Here is a 20,015-nt window from a genome sequence, read left to right on the forward strand (position 1 = left end):
TGCCCCTTATCAAATTTATGTTCTTTATCTGAACGCAGCCATCCCAACCTCGGTAACTCATAAACACCTTGTTTTGTCAGTGAGCTTGTTTATAAGTCTCAGGCTCTAAAGTGCCAAGCACTGTCGATCTCCTCTTTCATCCTTCAGCCCTGAGTCCCACCCATTCCTAAGCCACATGTGCCTTTTCTTTAGGAAACCTCCCTTAAAGATGACAAAGACATTTTATAGCTCTCTTTGTGCTTATCTACACCTACTCACCAAAACATTTGATGCATTTTTTTTGCTTGTCTGGGACAAGTTTCTTTTGCAATTGTTTATGTCCCTTTGCGAGAACAAACTCAGAAGGCCCAGACTCACTCAAGTTGAAGGTTCAGGTAACACAAGTGCGTTTGGGCTCCGGAGGTATCGGGAATGGGCCACAGTTTTATACGCACCTGCACGGCCATCCCCGTGGACATTGTGTCTCTCCAGGAACACCCAGTAGCCAAGCTGACATCGTGAGTCCCTCCCTGCCCTCTGTGGCTGGGCCTAGGATGGAGCCCATTTCTCTCATGCATGTCCTGCCACCTCTTCCGTTTCCACTTCCCCTTCTGCGTTCCCTGACCACAATGCCTTTATCTTTGACCTTTGAATTACGCACACTGTGAGCATTCTTCAAGATTTGGCAGCATGATTTTCCTTCCTTCAATGCATGCTTGCAGAAATGTCCATTCTGGGGCCTGTGGTATGCTTGCCTTGTTTTTACAAAAGTCACAATAAAAAAAGAAAGGAAGTTTCTTTACTGATCTAGATAAACTATCTTACATGTTTTCTGTGCAGCTCGAGAGTGTTTCCCTTCAGCGCAGGCAAACTAACCATTTGGACACCCAACCTGAAGGGTATAATTTAGAATCTAATCAAGTTGCCAGTAATTGCACCATCTTTCATTTTTACCCACAGTAGCTGCTTTCACGTTTGAGATTTTCTTACGAACTCTTCCTTTGCAAAGTCTATAATAGGTGCTTAACAAATAGATGTAAAGTATGCATAATTAAAAGGCTTGAATCAGACATTTTTCAATAGTACGTAAATTGCAGATGAAGAGCAAAGAGGAAATCTACTTCGATGGTTTAAAACAGTTCATGAGGCTGAGTGAACTTTTTTCCTACAGAAGGACTTTCCAGATGGAGAACGTTTTTGAGTTTTGAGCTTTGCTATTAGCAATACTTATGGCACCAGGCACAAGGGTCTTTGTTTCACTTCACAACTGTGTTAATTGGAAATGATCAAGAACAGCTCTTTCTCAAAGTTTTAAAATCACAGGTCAACTAAACACATCACCACTGAGTTCCCCAGCCCATCTTTCTGGAATCTTCACATAGAGCCCACTTTGAATCATCTGTAGCTCTTGCATGTTAGTTCCATTAAATTCCTGTCAGCACATTCTTATTTTCATGGAAAGAAAAGACAATCACACAGTTTGAACTCTACTACCAACATAGGGGAAAAAAAACTAAAGTAGAAAAATCATTCTACAACTCAACAAATAGCGTGCAGTCGCTAAAAGCGGTTTTCCTCCCATGCACAGAAATATGAGCAGGTGCATTTCAGTAAAGAGGAATCTGGGATCCATGTGAAAGTGCTTTCTTTGAGGCAGCAATATTTCCTCAAGCTTCTGGGGCCACTGAGGCAGAACCTCCAGCTCCCTTCTAATTTACAGCACAGGCCTCATGTCTGGCTGCCTGTGGAGCCCAAATACCCTTTCCTGGGTGAGACCTTTTTGCCTTCTGGCGGAGCCCAAGAAGGAACTAAGCAGGGATGCTGAGATCTGAATTTCAAGCAAAGTAGAGCAGAACCCGAAACATTTGCTCATCATGACATGCAAAATTTTCAGAAAAGGACATGATCAGTTTAGACTACTTTGACGGCAGCTCTTTGCAGTCTCTGCTTCAATTGAACATACCACCTCTTATGGAACAGGGAAACTTTGGAAGAGAAATACATATATTTATATGACACTTTGTGACCTTAACGTGCAAAGTAATGAATGCTTAAGGAGGCAGGAGGGCTCTTGGGCAAATCTAGAAGTATAGGACTTAGTAGAGTGAGTTATTATTTACCTTTCCCCATTGGCTTAGAAGAAGACAAACTTTTCCGCTGGTAAGATGTCTCTCTCCCTACGATGTGGCCCCACATTGCTGCCCAAGGAGTTGGTTTGAGTCAGGGCTAGAGGACTAGGATGCAGTCAGCAATCGCTTTGGCTCTCCCTTCCCCCCACACAGCCTGGTGGCAGCAAAGAGGTGTTTGGGGCTGTGGTTGTGCCCCAAAGTCCTGAATCCTGGCGCCACCCCTTGTGTACGCATGATGTTCTCTACCACTGTTTATCAACTTACATTTAAGCTGCCCATGCTTGCTAGCCTGATAACAGCAAAACAAAAGCCTCTGGGAGGTATTTGTTAAATAATTCCTTCCTCCTAGTCAAAGAAGAAAAGTTATCCATCCTTTATTGAGCAGCATTTGGAGATGAAGTGCAGAACTCAGATCTCTAGGTTTGGCATTTCTGTCTTGACTTTATTTTTGAACAAGGTGGGGATGAGGAATCCTCCCTGCATGATGTGAATTCTTGCCTGGGTTGCACGCGTGCACTGAACATCTGCCCAGCCTCTCGGTGCTCTATAGTGGCCTCTGGGCCACCGTCTCTTTCCCTTTGGACAGCGATGTGGTGAAGTTCAGGAGCCAGGGGCTCCTTAATATTCTGGGGCTGCAACACTTCTTAACTTCCTGAATTGCTTTTTGTAATCTTTCTGTCTCATCTCCAGAATTACTTGCTGAAACTTGCTGGTGCTTTACTCCCCCCCTCCCCCCGCATCATTATTACTCTTTAGCCTGCAGCGGAGTACTGCTGCGCAGGAAAACAGGCCTATTTCACTTCTATATGATGATTCAGTATAGGAAACAGTATGGTAGCATGCATTTCCAAATAGCTAGAAGAAAGGCTCTCGAATTTCTCCACCCAGAGAAATGATAAATGTTTGAGATGACAGACAAATGAAATACATTGAATTGATCATCACACAATGAATACATGTACTGAAACATCACACTACACCCCATAAATATCTATATTATAGATACTTAATTCTGTGTTAGTTAAAAATTAAAAACCACAGTCCCTTAGGCCAACAAGACAATTTTGGCTAAGTTTCTCATGAGTATGGATCTGCTCCATCCAGAAGGCTCCTGGCTCATGGGTCTGCATTTGTATGTAGGGGACGCATAGCGAGCCATTAATTAATTAACTAATTAATTAATATATTCATGCTTCTTCGCTGATTGCTGTTTCACGGCGCTGTCTGCCCCGTGCGCTCTGCATTTGTGATGCCTCTCTCTGTGGTCACATGCTATATCTTGGGACCCAGGACTCCTGTGCAGCTCGTAAGCCTCAAAGGTGAAGCAGACCTACCTTTTTGTACAGACTCCTCAGATCTCGGTACTGCCACATGCTGTTGAGGACCTGAGATGCAGCCTTGACCACTTTCGGAGAGTGTCTGACAAAGAGAAGACAGAGAACATGAGAAAGTGTGTGGTGGCTGGGCGGACACGGACACTGACTTGTCTGCAAATGTCAAAATCCACCCACCCCACCCCGCCCCGCCCCACCCCACCCTGGCGTCTCTGGCCCTTCTCTTTCAGAAGCACTGTCCTGCCATCTCCCATCCCTGTTCCTACCAGCACACAATCAGGGTGAGAGACAGAAAGATACTGCAGTTTGGCAAAGAATTTTAAAATGCAATCACAAGAGCAGTGGCATTTAGAGTGCAGAAGTAGTATTTGATTACAAAATGGATCAGAAAGAAGTACAAAATAGTGATTAAGGGCCTGATCCAGGAATTCTGATGGCATACTGTATAACACCTGGCAGTAAGAGAAAAGGCATCCATTGCTCCACCTGTAGCCGAGAGTGCACATGGGGCTGGTTCTACACACCTATGCGGTCACAGGGACCTGTTTTCCAGTGCTACTGAGCCCAAGCACAAGAACACAAATGTCAGACACTTGCCCACACAAGCAGAGGAGGGCATGGGTGTAAGTGCCTACAAACAAAGCCCTACAGGCACTTTAAGATCAGTCCTCTGGTCCAAAGTGCAAGTGAGAAATCAAGGTTGCAGAAATAAGTGTTATGGTTTGTGTCTGGATGTGCCCCCCAGAGCCTCATGCAGTCCTTCAGGGGTACTTTTTGGAGGCAGCTGAATCTATAGTGTGTGATTGATTCATTGTCTAGTGCTGGGATTATGGATGTGAGTGCTATACCCTCCCTAGGGTGCGTTTTGTCCCATACAATATAGGGGACAGAAAAAGTCTTCTCTCTGTCCCCCCATTTCTCTCTTTTTGCTTTTGCTGTCTTCTGCTGCCTTGAAGTGTTGCCCCTGAGCCATGCCACCCTGCCTTAGAGCCAGCTGATCATGGACTGAAACCTCCATAAACTGTGAACTAAATGAATCTTTCCCTCTTTAACTTTGGGCATCAGGTATTTTGTCTCAGCTAAATGAGAGAAAAGTAACTAACACAGAATTTGGTACCAGAGAAGTGGGATCATTGCTGTGACTATGTGGTTCAGGGGTCTTTGGGAATGGCTTGCATGAAGAATTTGGAAAGATTTGGAAACGTTGCCTGAAAATAGTGCTGGAACACCTTAGGCTGTTCTGTCTGGGAGATTCTGGTCAGAGCCCAGAATACCAGAAAGCTGATAGAAATCCTGCCAGTAAAGACCAGGCTCAGGAGGTATCTGCTGGGAAGGACTGCAGACTCCAGACATCTGGACTCCAGACTATGTATGTTATAGTTTGACAAAAAGTTTGTCTGCATTTTGATAGTGTCCAGAGACTTTGCCTGAGACTGAGATTAAGGGCAATGGACTAATTAATCTGGCAGAATAAATTTCAAGGCAGTCAAATGTTGAGACCATGGCAATGTTGATGCTACTTTGGGGGCTTTTAGCCAGATTTATGCTGAGAATCAACAGCACAGAGCTCAGCAGAATGACTGAAAATGTTCTGAGTTTGGCCAGAAAAGAAGGTCTAGTAAAGCTGTGGACTGCAAAGATAGAGCTGAGGCGATCTCTATTGCTGAGAAGGGACAGGAGAGTAGAAAGAATGGCTTGGATCACAGGAAGCAGCAAGTCTCCACTCTTTGCAGCCTCAAAATTGCAAAAGTGAAAGGCTGCTTTGAGAAGAAAGCTGCACAGCAATGTGCTCCAGCATGGCAGCAGCTTTGCCATGTTCCAGAATGGCAGTGGCATAGAAAATTTGTTCCTCAGAATCAGGTTCAGTGTGCTCAGCAATCCAGGCACTGGATCCCTACAGCCAAGAGAGAAGGAGGCCTGGCTACTGCTCCAGCTGGCAGCAGACCTTGGCATCATATATGTGGCACTGGTTTTAGGCACATGCAGATAGCAAGAGTTCTGAGGTTAAAATGGCTTTCACTCAGGTTTCAAAGGAAGGTCTGGGGAGCCAGGCAGTGTGCTCCTGAGAGGGCAGTGTGTAAAGCTGTGAAGGAGAAGCCAAAGGTGCAATGGAGACCCTAGAAGTTTAGAAAAGTCAAAAACATAGATTATCTGAGGAAACCTGCAAGGAGGAAGCAAAGCCAACCCAAGAGAGAAGCTGTGGGAGCTGTAACAACAAGAAGTGCTGTAGGGGTGGAACTGCACAAGCCCCTTGAAGCTCACAATTTGCCACAGATTGTCTTGGATGTTCCACATGGAGCTACAGAACTTAATATTTGTCCTGCTGGATTTTGTACTTGCTTTGGTCCCAATTCTTTGTATCCCCTGTTGGTAACTTTTGGAATAGAAATGTTTATCTTGTGCCACTGAATGTTGAAATTGTTTAACTTTTTTTTCATTTGTACAGGCACTCACAGCTAAGAGTTTGCCTTACATCTCAGAGGAGACTTGGGACTTGGACTTTTGAGCAGTGCTGAAACTGTTAGGACCTTGGTAACTCTTGGAGATGGACAAAATGTCTTTTGCATAAAGGGATGTGCCTGAGTCTTTGATCGGCCAGGGATGGAATGTTTATGGTTTGTGTCTGGATGTTCCCCCAAAGCCTCATGTAATCATGGGGGGGGGATTTTTGGAGGTGGCTGAATCTAGAGTTTGTAACTGACTCATTGTCTAGTGTTGGGATTATGGATGTGAGTGCTACACTCACCCTAGGGTGGGTAGCCTACATACAATATAAGGGACAGAAAGAGTCTTCTCTTTCTTTACTCTCCTTTTGCTGTTGTTGCTTCTGCTATCTTCTGCCACTATGAATAGTTGCCCCTCTGCCATGTGCCACTCTGCCTTGGAGCCAGCTGATTATGGACTGAAATTGCCACAAACTGTGAGGTAAGTAAACCTTTCCTTCCTTAATTTTGGGCCTCAGGTATTTTGTCTCAGCAATGAGAAAAGTAACTAAGACAATGTGGATAGAGTTTCTTGAAGACACATCTTTGAAATCCCCATGAAAACACATCTAAATATTTTGCTCTGTGCTTTAGGATCAATCTGCATCTCAAAACAGAGACTAGGCCAATAAATCCATATTGATTTTATGCAATCAGATTGTTGGAAGTTACTTTGACTAGTGGTCATGGGTGCTATTAAGTACATGGAAATTCTTTATTTTTGTGGCTTCACAATCAGCTGCACAGTTGTATGACTGCCACTGACATTATGGTCTATCTTTGGGGCCAGTTCACTTTTACTGTGATAGTAAGGAGTCATGGCTCTGGGGGTCATATGTTCTTGCTGGCAGTTGCTCAACTCTGTCACTGCAACATGAAGAATCATAAAGGTAACAAATGTATCACATAGCTCTGAAGCCATTGAAATAAAAAGTGAGCAGACAGTAGACAGGTCAGGTTGAGGTTGGACCTGAGAGTCAGAGCAAATGCACACTTCAAGGATGTACATTTTGCAATGACATCATGGAATGCCAATCCACAGCTCCTAAACTGCCTGCAATTTTCTTGGTTCTTCGTCTTTGTGATTTAGACCCACTCAGTCCAAGGCTTCAACCATTTACTGAAGGGCAATAGTAACTGTCACTCACTATTTCTGAGATGGAAATCAACTTTGGCTTGATTAGCTATACCAAGTATTTGAAAAAGAAAAAAAAAATGCAGTTCTCATAAACCTCATTATTTTCTCTAGGGAAGATTAGCTATATTAAGGTAACATTATTTTATTTTACTAAAATGAATGGTTGTGAAATTGTTTCAAATTTTATGATAGTATCATGCTCCAAATGTAATTTTAAATTCCTTTAATTTTAGAACTTTTTTGGGTACAGATAAAGGTACATTGTATTCTTATACAATCAATACTGAACAAAGATTAAATGCTCTGTTTTGTTGTATTTTATCATTGTTAGTTGGAGATTTGTCTGTGACAATAGTCACACAACCCCGGAGGAACATCTATTAGTATTCAGGTAGTGACGGTGTACTTGAAACATTTAGCATACAGAATTCTGCTGTCACAATACAGTTTTTTGTTTCTATTTCTTGTTTAGTTACAAAACAGAATGAGAATGAGTGTGTAATGAATAGCAAGTTTTAACCTCTCAATTACAATGTCAATACATCATTGTGGTATAATAACATGTGAAGGTCAAAGAAACATTACTTTGCTTCTACACTTTCATTTTGATCCATCACTTGGACCAGTACTATAAAAACTTCGACTGGAAAAGAAAGTAACTATTGACTGAAGGACTTGAACAATTGAGTGTTTCTAATGTGACAAGTGATTATAATCCAAACCACAAAACACAGTTCTTTACTGACAAGTAACAGTTGAAACCGTTAATAGCTCTTCTGTCTTATGACAAAATACAGTGACCCATTCAGTACTATTTCCTGCACAACTGTTGAAATGAAAAGTGTCTTCTTGAGACAGGTAGACATGATAGAATGTCCATAATGGGTATTTAAAGTGATGTGGAAAGAATAAATTATCCAGACTTTAAAATGGTGCGTATGAGACTCCTGTGAGAGTTAATAACAATTACACAATGCCTGATCATCAATGGTCCTGTCAACCTGGGCCAGTGGGTGCGATTCCTCACCGCTGTTCAACACAGCCATGCCAGCCACAGCGTCCCAGGACCCCAGTCCCACTGTAACTGTGTTCCCCAGTTACAGAGAGCAGTGCAGTCCTCGTGCTGTGACTGTCAACTCTCCAGTCTGGTTCATTAACACACTGCATGTCTAGGCTGGCATATATTTAGAAATCAAATGTATCAGGACATTGAAGTGGGGAGCCACAGCTAGGCATATATTTTTTCCACCTATGTTTTCCAATTCTATCTCAAGTAAAAATCAAGTTTGAGATGAACTTATTTCTGAATAAATATTTAAGAGCAATTCAGAGTGGACATATTTGCAAGCATTTTATAAATTAACTAGGATGACTTGATATTCCTACCATTTCCAGTTACTGAATCATCCTTAATGGCAAAAATTCTATTTTCAATAAGGAATTGTTATTTTATTAAAATATTTCTAGAAGGCCATGGGAATCTCAATGCCTACTCTCATAGTAGAATTGTGTGCTAAATGGTGAATTTCATGCTAAGATTTGGAGTGATTCTCTTGGATTCATTTTGTTTAAAAGCATCAAGAAGCAATAACCAAACTGAAGAGTAGGTAGGAAACAAGAAGTTATAAAAACCTTGTTTTGATCCTCAGATCAGTACATAAAAAAGAGAAAAACCGCATGGGAAAATGGAGCCCATTAACTAGGCAGAAGAATATAACTAGAAAGATGCTTCATTTAATGTTGTTCATCACTTCTTGTTAAACTCATAAATCCAGGCTGTTGACATTGCAAAAGAGTGACTCTTCCATAAAGAAATCTTTTAGTCAAATTAAAGGATATTTATGAGATCGTCTGTAGTGAAAAATGTCTTGCCATCAGCAGTAATGAAGTTTGGGTGAGACCTAACAGGGCTATTTCTGGATTAGAAATGGACGTACACTCTGGTGTTTCATAGACCACCTCTTCCAAGGGTTTTTAAATAGTTTTACCAAATAGTTTCCTGTGACCACAGGGAGGATGAAAGCGTCCTTGCTCTGTGGGGCCCGTTTAGTGATGAGTGATGCTTAGCACATGAACAAGTCACAGAGTCAAAGAGAATTAGTGCATGCCGAACACTCCCCGGCTCTCTCATCTTAACACTCAGAGAAAGTATTGCAATCTCTTTTTTTTTCTTTTGTCTTTTTTTGAGACAAGGTTTCAGTGTTCAGTTCAGGCTTGTCTTGAGCTCACTTTGTAGCCCAGGTTAGCCTCGAACACACAGTGATCCTCCTGCCTCAGCCTCCCAAGTGCTGGGATTACAGGGGTGTGCCACTGCACCTGGCTAATACTGGAATCTTTGAATGTTCTGTTAATATAGGCAGATATGATAGAGCATTTTGTAGACTATGGGCTTATTGCATGTCTATGTGTTCTTGCTTTTAAAAAAGTATTAAGGTATTCATGTTCAATGCTCACAGCAAGTAAACAATTAGAGATCTCACAGGTTTACTGAAACTATATAAAGGAGAAAACTATGTAACTGGCTTCCTACACAGTATAGCGTTATACACATGTAAAATTTAAGCTGAAGCTACATTGCACACTTATTGCATGAGTTTAATGGATACTTGATACAAGTATTCTCTACTTGATACAAGAAAGTATTGAAATTTCAATGCTGGATTGTTGATTGAAGCTATTTGGAAATCTCAGGGTGCTTAAACAGAAACTAGGAAACTTGTATCCTACCATGGTAATATTGTGAATTAAAAGGAGTAATGAGACTGAATTTCTAGAAAGTCTCCAAGTGCATTCCTCACAGTCTTTATAATAAAAGAAAAATTATTTAGCATTTAGATGTAAAGGAATGGGGGAACAGGGACCAAAAAGTCAAGAGGCAGACAGACCTTTGATAACAAAAGGTTTACTCTTTTAATCTTCTTTGATTACACTGAGGAATCTCCAGGAGGCAAAATTTAATTAAGGTTAGTGAAGGTTTCTGTAGAAATTGACAGCTCATTGATATACTAGCACCCTGGCTGGTGAAGATAGTTTTCAGTTATATATAGTAAAATACCTGGCTCTTAAATCATGCTGGAAGGCATTCCCATTTGTGGTAGTACAATGACTTGGTGCCAGTTTTATCTCTTTTTATTCCATTTGTCCCAAAGCCCCCTTTCCCTGTACTCTCTCTTTTCTACCTGAAGTTTCTAGTCATCCTTTCAGACTTTTCTTTCTTTGAGATACTGAAAATGCCAGGAGGCACATTATGAAAACCCCTCCCTCATTTCTAGATTAGAAACTATGACCATACTGACGTATTAAATTAAACATTGGCCCCAAATCTCATGGCTAGTAAGAAGTGTGCTGGGTTAGAATTGCATTCTTTCTGGGTGCACCACACTCTGCCTTCCCCTGTGTGATGAGTCTGTGCAGAGCTGAAGAGGCACAGAACCAAAGAATGGGGGTCCACTGGCACATGGACTTGGAGCCACAGAGGGACCATGACAACCGAACGCTTTCATGCGTCCAGGCTAAGCTAGTTGTTGTCTCCTTTATGTGGAAGGGACACATCAGCATGAAGGCTGAAATGTCAAGTCTACCTATCTGTCTCCAAGACCTAAGTTATTTAGCGGGTCCAAATCACTAGTAAGAGCAGCTTTCATGGTGGGCAGGAGGACTGGAAACCATCTTTATTTCCTTTCTCTTGATTATGGGGACAAATGTTTTCCAGGAACATTCAAGAATGCTACCCACAATCAGGAAAGCACAGGGACACTTAGAACCAACTCTACCAATGAAGAGATACAAAGTCAGCAGGTAACTTACTTATCTCCTTTGCTTTTGGAGATGCCGACCAACTTCTCAATGCCGCCAGCATCCCGTAAGGCCTTGGCATTCTCCATGTTCTTGGTGATCACTTCGTGCAAGGTGCAGCAGACAGCTGTCACAGTGTCATCGGACATGGCCTTGCTGGCTGCGTTGTTGCTATTGTTCCCACCAGGAAGTCTGTGGACCAGGTCTCGCATGGCGTATTTGCCTTTGGAAAAGAAAATGAAGGGAAGAGTTGAGGAGAAGTCCAATTGGAGGAAGAGAGCAGAGGGAGAGATGAGTGCAGGGAAAGGAAAGGAGAAGGCAGGAGGCTGTCCCACCACTAAATGTTCTCCAGGGTGATTTCACACACATAGTACAGAGAAAATAGTACAGTTGCCTCGTGGTATCTATGGGCCTTGGGTGCCAGGAACCTCTTCACTCCGGCGGTCACCACAGCCCATGGGTGCTCAACTGTCTTATGTAAATGGCACGTACACAGCCTTCCTTACATGTTAGTCATCATTAGATTGTTTTTAATAGTTAAATTAATGTAAATAGTTGTTATTCTGCATTTTTTGGGAAATAAAGAAATAGAAGTCTGTCCATGTTTAGTAGAGGTACCATTTTTAAAGAGTATTTTTGATCTGTAGTGGCTGAATCCAAGGATGAAGAACCCATGGATGTGGAGAGTTGACTGTTTCCTTATAGAGAATGCCTGGGTCATGGTACCAGAGATGAGTACTGAGTCACTAGGCCAATCAGTCAGTGTTCCTAAGCCTTAGTATTTTTCCTATCTGCAGTGCAAGAAAGACAATGATACCTAATTTACAAGATTATTTTCAAGATTAAATGAGCACATGTACAGAAAACATTTGACATGCAGTGATTAACAAAGACACAGGGCTCAACAGATGTTAATTATCAGTAGTAAGTTTTTGATCGATACCGTCACAAAAGTCCAGAAAATGCATAGCAAGTCTAACATAACCCTCAAAAGTAGCTTCCCAACTAGTACAGTGGGACCTATATTATTTAGCAAGAGTCAAACCACAAATATGTGGGGAACATGATCATGTACATGAGTTCTGACCACTGTAAAGCAAAGAGAAACACTGCCAGTGAAGAAGAGCTTGACAAATGCTATCTAACAAGGTGTCCTTGGCATCCGGGTAACCTTGTCTCTCCGATGGAATTTTATTGTGTGGCTCGGTAATGTAACATTTACTAACATGGCATGTTTTTCTTTGTGTGAATAATAAAATAAAATCCAACTCTGCTTCCTTAATTCGCATTATCATTATTAATCTTGTTACTCTCAATGATAGAGGTACTTACTGTGGCATATTTATAGAGTACTTTTCGTTTACAAAGCACTTTAGGCATTACCAAGGGTTCGACAAGGCAATTAATTTATCCCACCTGCAGCTCCCAATTCTGTTCCTTTAATTTACTTCTGCAAGTAAGCAAATGAGCACCTGTAGCAAAGTTGGCTGCTTTTAAATGTTTTTGGGTAGAATTAGAAAATACACAAAGTTTAATCCCTTGCTTGTCTCCCCTACCCTAAGTAGACACTTACTGCTAGCTCCTAGAAGCTATTTGAGATATTTTACCTCCAATGCATCTCTAAGTGATATTTCCTTCTGCGGCTCAATTCCCTAGTGCACGGTGCCTGGGGGCAGGAAAAAGGGCTCATCTCGGAGTAGGCAATGTCTTAATTGTAGGCAGTGATAAATAAAACATAGGCCCTTGTAATTTTGAGATCTGCTCGTATCCTATGTTTAGGTGGCTTATTTTAGCTTGGACAGAAAATGCTGATGTTTAAATAACTGAAACAGAAAAGTGTCTTCATTCACTTGATGATAGCAGAGGAAGTGTCTGACAAAATGGTTTGCCTGAAAATCCCCAAATGTAGCATATTTATTTTCTAATGACAGCACTCAGAGCAGTTTGGAGAAGATACTTTTACATGGCTAGCCCTCTGTGCAACTGGCTTTAACTGTTTGTTATTAGCCGAGACTCAGCCCTAGTCAAGAGTTTACTTTTGTTGCACCCAGCACACTGGTGACTCTGTCAGCTCATTAACCCCCATGAGGTGTCAGAAGACAAATTTGAAATGCACAGAAGTCAGAAGATGTGTTCTTCTCTCTTTGTCTTTATAAGGGAACTGATAGAGGAAGAACAGCATGATTGAAAACTATTTCAATCATTATGCATATGGGGACACTCACACCCTTGACGGGGATGGAAGGTTGTTTTTGTGACCTTGGACATTGCCAAGGTTGGAAGCAAAAGTGAGGACAGGGAGAGGATCTGGCTGTGGGATTTGCTAGCTGGGTTGCTTTTAGCACGAGTAAAATTGTATCAGACAAGCCTGAATGTGTTGCTTCACCATGGGTTCCCTATCTGCGAGTCCTGAATGGGACACAGATGTCCCTGCAACCTCCAGGTGGCAGTGATAGCCACCCCCTCATGAGCAGCCTCTTCCATTTGCCGCCCCCTGCACTGTAGACACTGTCCAAACACTGTCTCTGCTCATGCGCCCACAGAGTGTGAAGCACCCGGATTTCTCACTGTGTTGACCTCCCACACCTTGACAGTTGGGGAAACGCATTGTAAGTAGTTTACTCTTCATATTTCCAATGGAGTTCACTGACATTTTCTTAACAGTTGGATACCTTCCATCTAATCTATTTATCAAGAGAGATACATTTCACTCTACATTTTTGATCATCTGCAGGAAAAAACAAATCATGTAAAATTATCCCCCAAGGAAGAAGAAGACCTCTTGGCAAGGTTTGTTAATTACTTTGAAGGCGTAATGTTTTAAAAACCTTTGTTTGTGTGCTGGAAAAGGCTGTCTTCTCACATTGGAATATGAATCTTCACAGGAATTTTAGGTAGCAAGGGAAGTTTTTTAGTTACTTCCAAGTTTTTAGAAGCTTTGAGACTAACTGGGGCAAAAAAGAAAATATGGAACATAGAATGACTACAGGCACAAATGACCTTGTTCAGTGTGCTCGTATCAGCAGCTCAGGGCGGGTGGAAATTCATCCTTCTGGATCGGGGATGTTATGGAAGGCTTCATAGATGAGGTGGACATATACGATTGGTCTGTAGGGAGGGGAGCGGTACATTAGGTTGCTAATTTACAAAGAGAATTTGGGTGCATTAAGAAGGAAAATTTCAGTACAATATGGTTGGAGGTGGGAGAAGTGTAGTTACTTTACTGATGATAAAGCTCTCTATTCTGAACACCTATGGAAGTTATCAGCTCTACTACTACTGTCAAGGAAGTTTGTCCCTGTAGCTTTCCATGTCCGAGAGTTTCCTTTGCCCCTACACTTCTAATCACTAGAAGAAGCTAAACAGTTATTCTTGACACCCATTAAGAATTGTGGTTCCCCTGTCCTCTCAACCGGCAGTCACCTGTGGGCCACAAGTCTGACATTTCTCCTGGGTAGAAGGAGTTAATTCCCTTCTGTATTGTAGCAGCTGCAGCAGCAGCAGCAGCAGCAGCAGCAGCAGCAGCAGCAGGAGGGGGCAAGGTGAGTGACCCAACTTTTATTTTCAAAGCTAAACACCTCCAAGGTAATCAAAGCGTTGATTCATTTTTCATTTTTGAGAGAGGAATGGGTAGAGGTTGAATGCTTTTTAGGTGAATATGGGGGTGGCTGGACCAGCAGGTAGACACGGTCTCTCTGGGGATCTGGTGCAGGAACAGGCTGGAGGTTTGGCAGGGGCCAGGCACTTCCAGGTCCCCAGGAGCTCAGCAGTGGCCCTGTGGGCACATGGCCTCCAGGGATGCATAGCGGAGTGCAGAGCACAGAGTCTGCCCCATGGCAACACCTGGCAAATGCAAGGAGGTGCAGGTCTCAGAGGGAACTGCTCAGGCCCCCTGAAGCAGCAGTGGTGCTTGTTCTGAATTTTTTGAATTGAATTTTGTTTAACAATAAGAGAAGGGGATGATATGGACTGAAAACTCTAGCGTGACTCGTGCCAGTGATACCAGGTGGCAGGTGACTGGAACAATCCAGGACCCAAACAATGAGGCCCCATGACTACAAAGAGGTGGCCAAGGTGGGGTGGGGGACAGCAGAGCGGGCCTGATGGAAATGTCCAAGATGCATGCGTGGGGCTTGGGAAGTGTGAAAGGTCCAGGTGATGGGGAGAAAGCTGGGGTAGCAGAACTTTGTGCTGCCCACTGCTCTGTTTGTGTGTTGTATCTGTGGCTGTTCCTATTTCAATTTCTGGACTAAGCGTATTTCTGCTTTGATGAGTGCTGTCAGCATCCTGACTGGTGGCAGGAACACTGAGCCCCGGCTTTACCACCTGCGCTCTATAAGGTGGTGGACAACCGGGAAGCCATTTGAGTCCTTTTCTACTCTGATTATGGATTGCATTTGATCTCTTTCCTGTGTACCGTTCTAAACTCAGATGCTGCAAACTGATTAGAGAAAGGATTATTTTTTTAAAGATCAGGTAAGCATATAGAGGCCAATCTAGGATGAGCTTCCCCATTTCGAGAGGTGCTAAAACAGATCTGCAAGTATTTGCTGAGATGCTCTGAAATTTTTCAAAACTTTTTTTCCCCCTGGAAAATCACATCACATAAAATGTATGATCTTACCCATTTTAAGTATATCATTTGGTGGTGCTAAGTACTTTCATATCATTGTACAACCACCAATCATATCCAGAACTCTTTTCATCTTGCACAACAGAAATTCATACCCATATCAGTAAGACCCTTTCTCCCCATCTCCCCTAGGAATCCCCATTCTACTGTCTGTGTGTGCAAACTTGGCTATTCTCGGTGCCTTATATAAATGGAGGCGCACAGTATCTGTCTTTGGATTATTTCACTTAGCATAAAGTATTTAAGGTTCATCTACGTAGCACGCTTGTGGTGTATAAGCATGTGTACACCTGCTCATGTGTTCATCTGTGGATGGGAACTGAGTTGACTGTTTTGACTTTAGTGAAGAATGTGGCTACGAGTGCGGTGTATAAATACACTTTCTCTGTCACTTCATTTGCACCTTTCAATCTCAGGTTAATTTCTTATAGACAATATGCAGTTGAATCATTTTTTAATGCACTTGGAAAAATTTCCATCTTTGTAGCATTCAACTCATTCATATTTAAAATAATTATGAATAAGGAAGGACTTAATTTCCTACATTTTGCTATTTGTTTTCCATGTGCCTTTCCACATAACTGTCTCTTCTTCTTAGCTATTTTTTGGAATACATGTTAAAATATTTTAATCCTTTCCTCATTCTCTTTTCTGTATGTTGTGTAACTACTGTGTGTGCTTTTGAGGCTATTATGGGTATTATGTTTACCATCCTAAAGCTGTAACACTGGAATTTGTATCAAGTTAACTTCAATAAGCCGTAAAACTCCTTCTCATTTATAGTCCTGTTGTAATCCTTTCAGAGACTGATGTCACAGAATTACACACCTGTATAATGTGTCCAAAATGATCATTTCTGTTTTTAATGTATTAGTCTCTGAAATTATGTACAAAACAAAGTGTGGAGTTATAAACTGAACTTACTATAAAATTGTCTTAAAGGCTAATAACTTTTTTCCTGAAACATACTGGTCTCATAAATTATGCAGAAGACAAGAAGTGAAATTATTAAATACAATAATACTAGCTTTTATAATTGCCTATGCACTTATTTTTACTGAGGTCTGTATTTTGTCTTATAACTTTGAATTATTGCCTAGTGTTCTTTTTTTAAAAAATTTTTAAAAATTTTGTTCTTTCATTTCTGCAGGACTTCTTTTAGGATTTCTTACAGATAGCTGTAGCGGTAAAGAAATTTCTTAGCTTTTGTTTCTCCGGGAATCTCTTACATTCTCTTTCACTTCTGAAGAACATTTTGCTGGATATGGAATTTTTGGTTGATAGATTTTTTTCATTTAGCACTGTGAATATATCACCCCACTGTTGGCTGACCCTTTATGTTTTTGATGAAAAATCTGCTTGAATCTTATCGAGTATCTCTTGTGTATGATGACTTGCTCCTCCTGCTAGTTTCAAAATTTTCTCTTAATTTCTGCTTCTTGATAATTTGATTATAATGAATTTTGGTATGAGTTTCTTAAAGTTCATCCTATTTGGATTTGACTGAGCTTCTTGGATATTTATATTCATGCCTTTCATCAAATATAGTAAGTTGCCTTTATTTCTTGTAATCATCTCTCTACCCCTTTCTTCTCTTTTCCTTCTAAATTTCCTCCTGGTGTCCCACATGTCTCTTTTGTTCTATTCCTTTTCTTTAATCATTTTTCAGGATCAATAATTTCAATTATCTTGCTTTTATGTTTGTTGATTCTTTCATATTCCTGCTCACTTACATCTGCCTTTGAATTCCTTTAGTTAATTTTGTTGTTTAAGTTATATATATATTTTTTGGTTTCTTTTTAGATTTTCTGTCTATTGGCTTTCCATTTTTTGTTCATACAAAATGTTCTTGACTTTTTCTGTGCCTGTTTTTAGTTATCCAAGTATTTTTGAGAAGCTTATCTTAAAGTCTTTGTCTAGTAGGGCAGCTATCTGGCTTTTCTCAAGGAGAATTCTTGGTCAATTCTTTTCCTGTGGATTGGTCATATTTCTCTAGTTCTTTACAGTCCTTGATTGATTCCCAGCACTCTGTTGATAGTCACACCTCTATCTGCAGTGTAGCTCACACTTTTTATCTCTCTCTTTTGGGAAATGTCTGGAGCTTAATTTATCATAAAACCAGTCACTTGTGCATGATAATGATATCTAATTTACACTGACAGCCTATCATCAAAGGGGAGAAAATATATGCAAAAGATCTGTATTCTAAAACTGGTTTCTGCAGCTCATAGACCAAATTGGTGATCATCTGAAGAAGGTACCTTTTGGTTACTGAGCAAATCTGAATGTCTTTTTGACCAGGGAAATGTCTCGTTTTGGTTGTCTGGAGATCTCTGACTTCTGGGAATATAAGGTAAATTCCAAGTGCACAATGCTTTGTTTTTTTTTTTTAACAGAAAACAGATGCAATACTTCTCAGCAGTAAAGAAGAATAATGCATGCTACAAATCAGATCCTTCACAACAGCACTGTATTAAATGAAAATGCCAGTTGGAATAGGGTATGCAATGTAAGATTCCATGTATACATCATCGTTGAAATAATAGAATTACAAAAATGGAGAACAAGTTAGTGGTCACCAGAAGCTTGGGGCAGTGGGGCAGAGAGAGTTGGGTTGATGGAAAAGTTGACAGTATAGCTCGATGGCTGTGACAGTTACCCAAATCTATATGTGATAGAATGACATTGTGCTGTACACACATATTACAATGCTTTCTTCCTGATTTCAACATAGTATAGTTACATAAGAAGTAGACCTCAAAGAAAACTGGATAAAGGGGACATGGAGCCTTCCTGTACCATCTTGGTAATTTCCTGGGAATATATAATTATTTGAAGATAAATAATTATAAACTAGAAAAGCCCTATAGAAACATAGAAATGTGCCAGGGAGAGAAAACTGTGTGTTGACAATAATGTGTTAAATTTTAAAATTGATGCCCTGGTTCAACCCACATTAGACTTAACAAGCATTACAAAAATAGTATGTGTTTAATAGGGTTAAATGCAGTTATAAATTCCTCCTGAGTCCTGCAGTTCACCCAAGAGATTGATGGGATTTTTAAATGTGTGTATAAACATTTTCTGTGTCAAGAGATTGCTGTAACCTTTATATTCTCCAGATGAAAGTGATAAATGGAGCTCCTGATTTAATTGCCTTAGGTAAACAATTAAGTCCCTATATATAACACTGCAACAAGAGAACTAAAAACATTTCAATAAAAGCATAGCCTCAGAATACTTTAACTTGTCGGTCCTTTGGGAAAAATATTTCTCTCATAAAAGCTTTTTTCCATGTGAAATGCAAAGAAGTTTAACAATGAATTAAATTAATGGCCCTGGTTGCTAAGTTAAAAATTGTGAGGCACAGAATTGCAAGTTGACATCAGATTAGCAAAGACAAAGAAAAAAGTAGTGCTAAGATGCTCCAGGATCTTTAAGGATTTTTGAAGTGGTTTCAATATGTGGTATCTAAGGTAGAAAGGGTTTGTTTTAGCCAAGTTAAATCTTTGCAAAATCAAACTGGTTTGGTAATTTCAGGGTAAAAACTGAGATGTGTCTTCTCTCTGATTCTATCATGTCATAAATCTTTTGTTATTTTATACACAATTGTTTATGTCCTCATTTGTGAATTAAGATAGACTGTGTAAATTTCTAACTCTGGTTTTATTAGGTAGATAAGCTGACACCATTTATTTTAAATGATTGTAGGGAGCGGCTGAAGCTGGAAATCAATCACAACTGCAGGGCTAAGACAAATCTGCCAGAGAACACGGAGAGTTCCTCCAGCCATGTAAACAAGCTGGTCCAGCTTGCAAACAGGCTGCTAGGCAGAGAGGCTGAAAGTGACACCAACCTCCTGAGTGTATAAATAAGGCTCTGCGGTCCTTGGGCAGTTCCTTTCCTCCCATCAGGAAAGAGTGCTCCCCCTGACCTCAGCTTTCCTCTCTTATCTTTATTTCTTCACCCTCTTGCCATTTTTCCCCAGGAACATCAAGAGCTGTGCTGCTTTGCAGCAAATGATAAAAAAGGTAAGCAGGTGCTCATCTAGATTGAATTTTAATAACATGTTTTAAATAGTTTGTTCTTCTTAGCCTTATATAATTGTAGAAATTTTGTTAACTGAATCATTCCACTTACCCTTTCTGGGTAACATTTTAATGTCCTCTTTTTGCTAAAACACTGGTCATTAACACAAGTGCACACAAATACACACACACATATATTTCAAAGATGTGCGTATTTGCAATTGCCTTGACCATGTTAGTATGTACATCCATGTCACCACCCATGAAATGCAAAGGAGGCAAGGCTATAGGAGTGTGTGTGAGTTACAGGCAGCTTTCTGGATATGCGCTGATATCCTGAAGTTCTGGCATATGCTGTAGCTCTGAAGTACAGATCTCCTAGCCTGCTCTGTGTGTGAGAAAACAGAACTCAAATGTTGTATTTAAAAGTTACACCCAGTAGAAGCACTTGATGTTTTATGCATTAGTATTCTTTGACTCTATAACATATGTTAAC

The 20,015-nt window shown here is 40.8% G+C and overlaps 1 protein-coding gene across 4 annotated transcripts in view; it reads right to left on the bottom strand.

The window, feature by feature from the left end:
- The window catches only part of Ctnnd2 (catenin (cadherin-associated protein), delta 2), a gene marked incomplete at its 5' end in the record, with an annotated part of 372,103 nt that overhangs the window by 41,261 nt on the left and 310,827 nt on the right, over nucleotides 1-20,015 (bottom strand). For all 4 annotated transcript variants that reach the window (XM_013515022.1, XM_013515021.1, XM_013515020.1 and 1 more), the window contains 2 exon segments: nucleotides 3,443-3,527; nucleotides 10,871-11,081. In XM_013515022.1, the coding sequence (XP_013370476.1) occupies nucleotides 3,443-3,527; nucleotides 10,871-11,081 (296 nt within the window).

The sequence above is a fragment of the Chinchilla lanigera genome, unplaced genomic scaffold (genome assembly GCF_000276665.1).
Source record: "Chinchilla lanigera isolate Chin_1 unplaced genomic scaffold, ChiLan1.0 scaffold00025, whole genome shotgun sequence".
In the NCBI taxonomy this organism is placed as follows: Eukaryota; Metazoa; Chordata; class Mammalia; order Rodentia; family Chinchillidae; genus Chinchilla; species Chinchilla lanigera.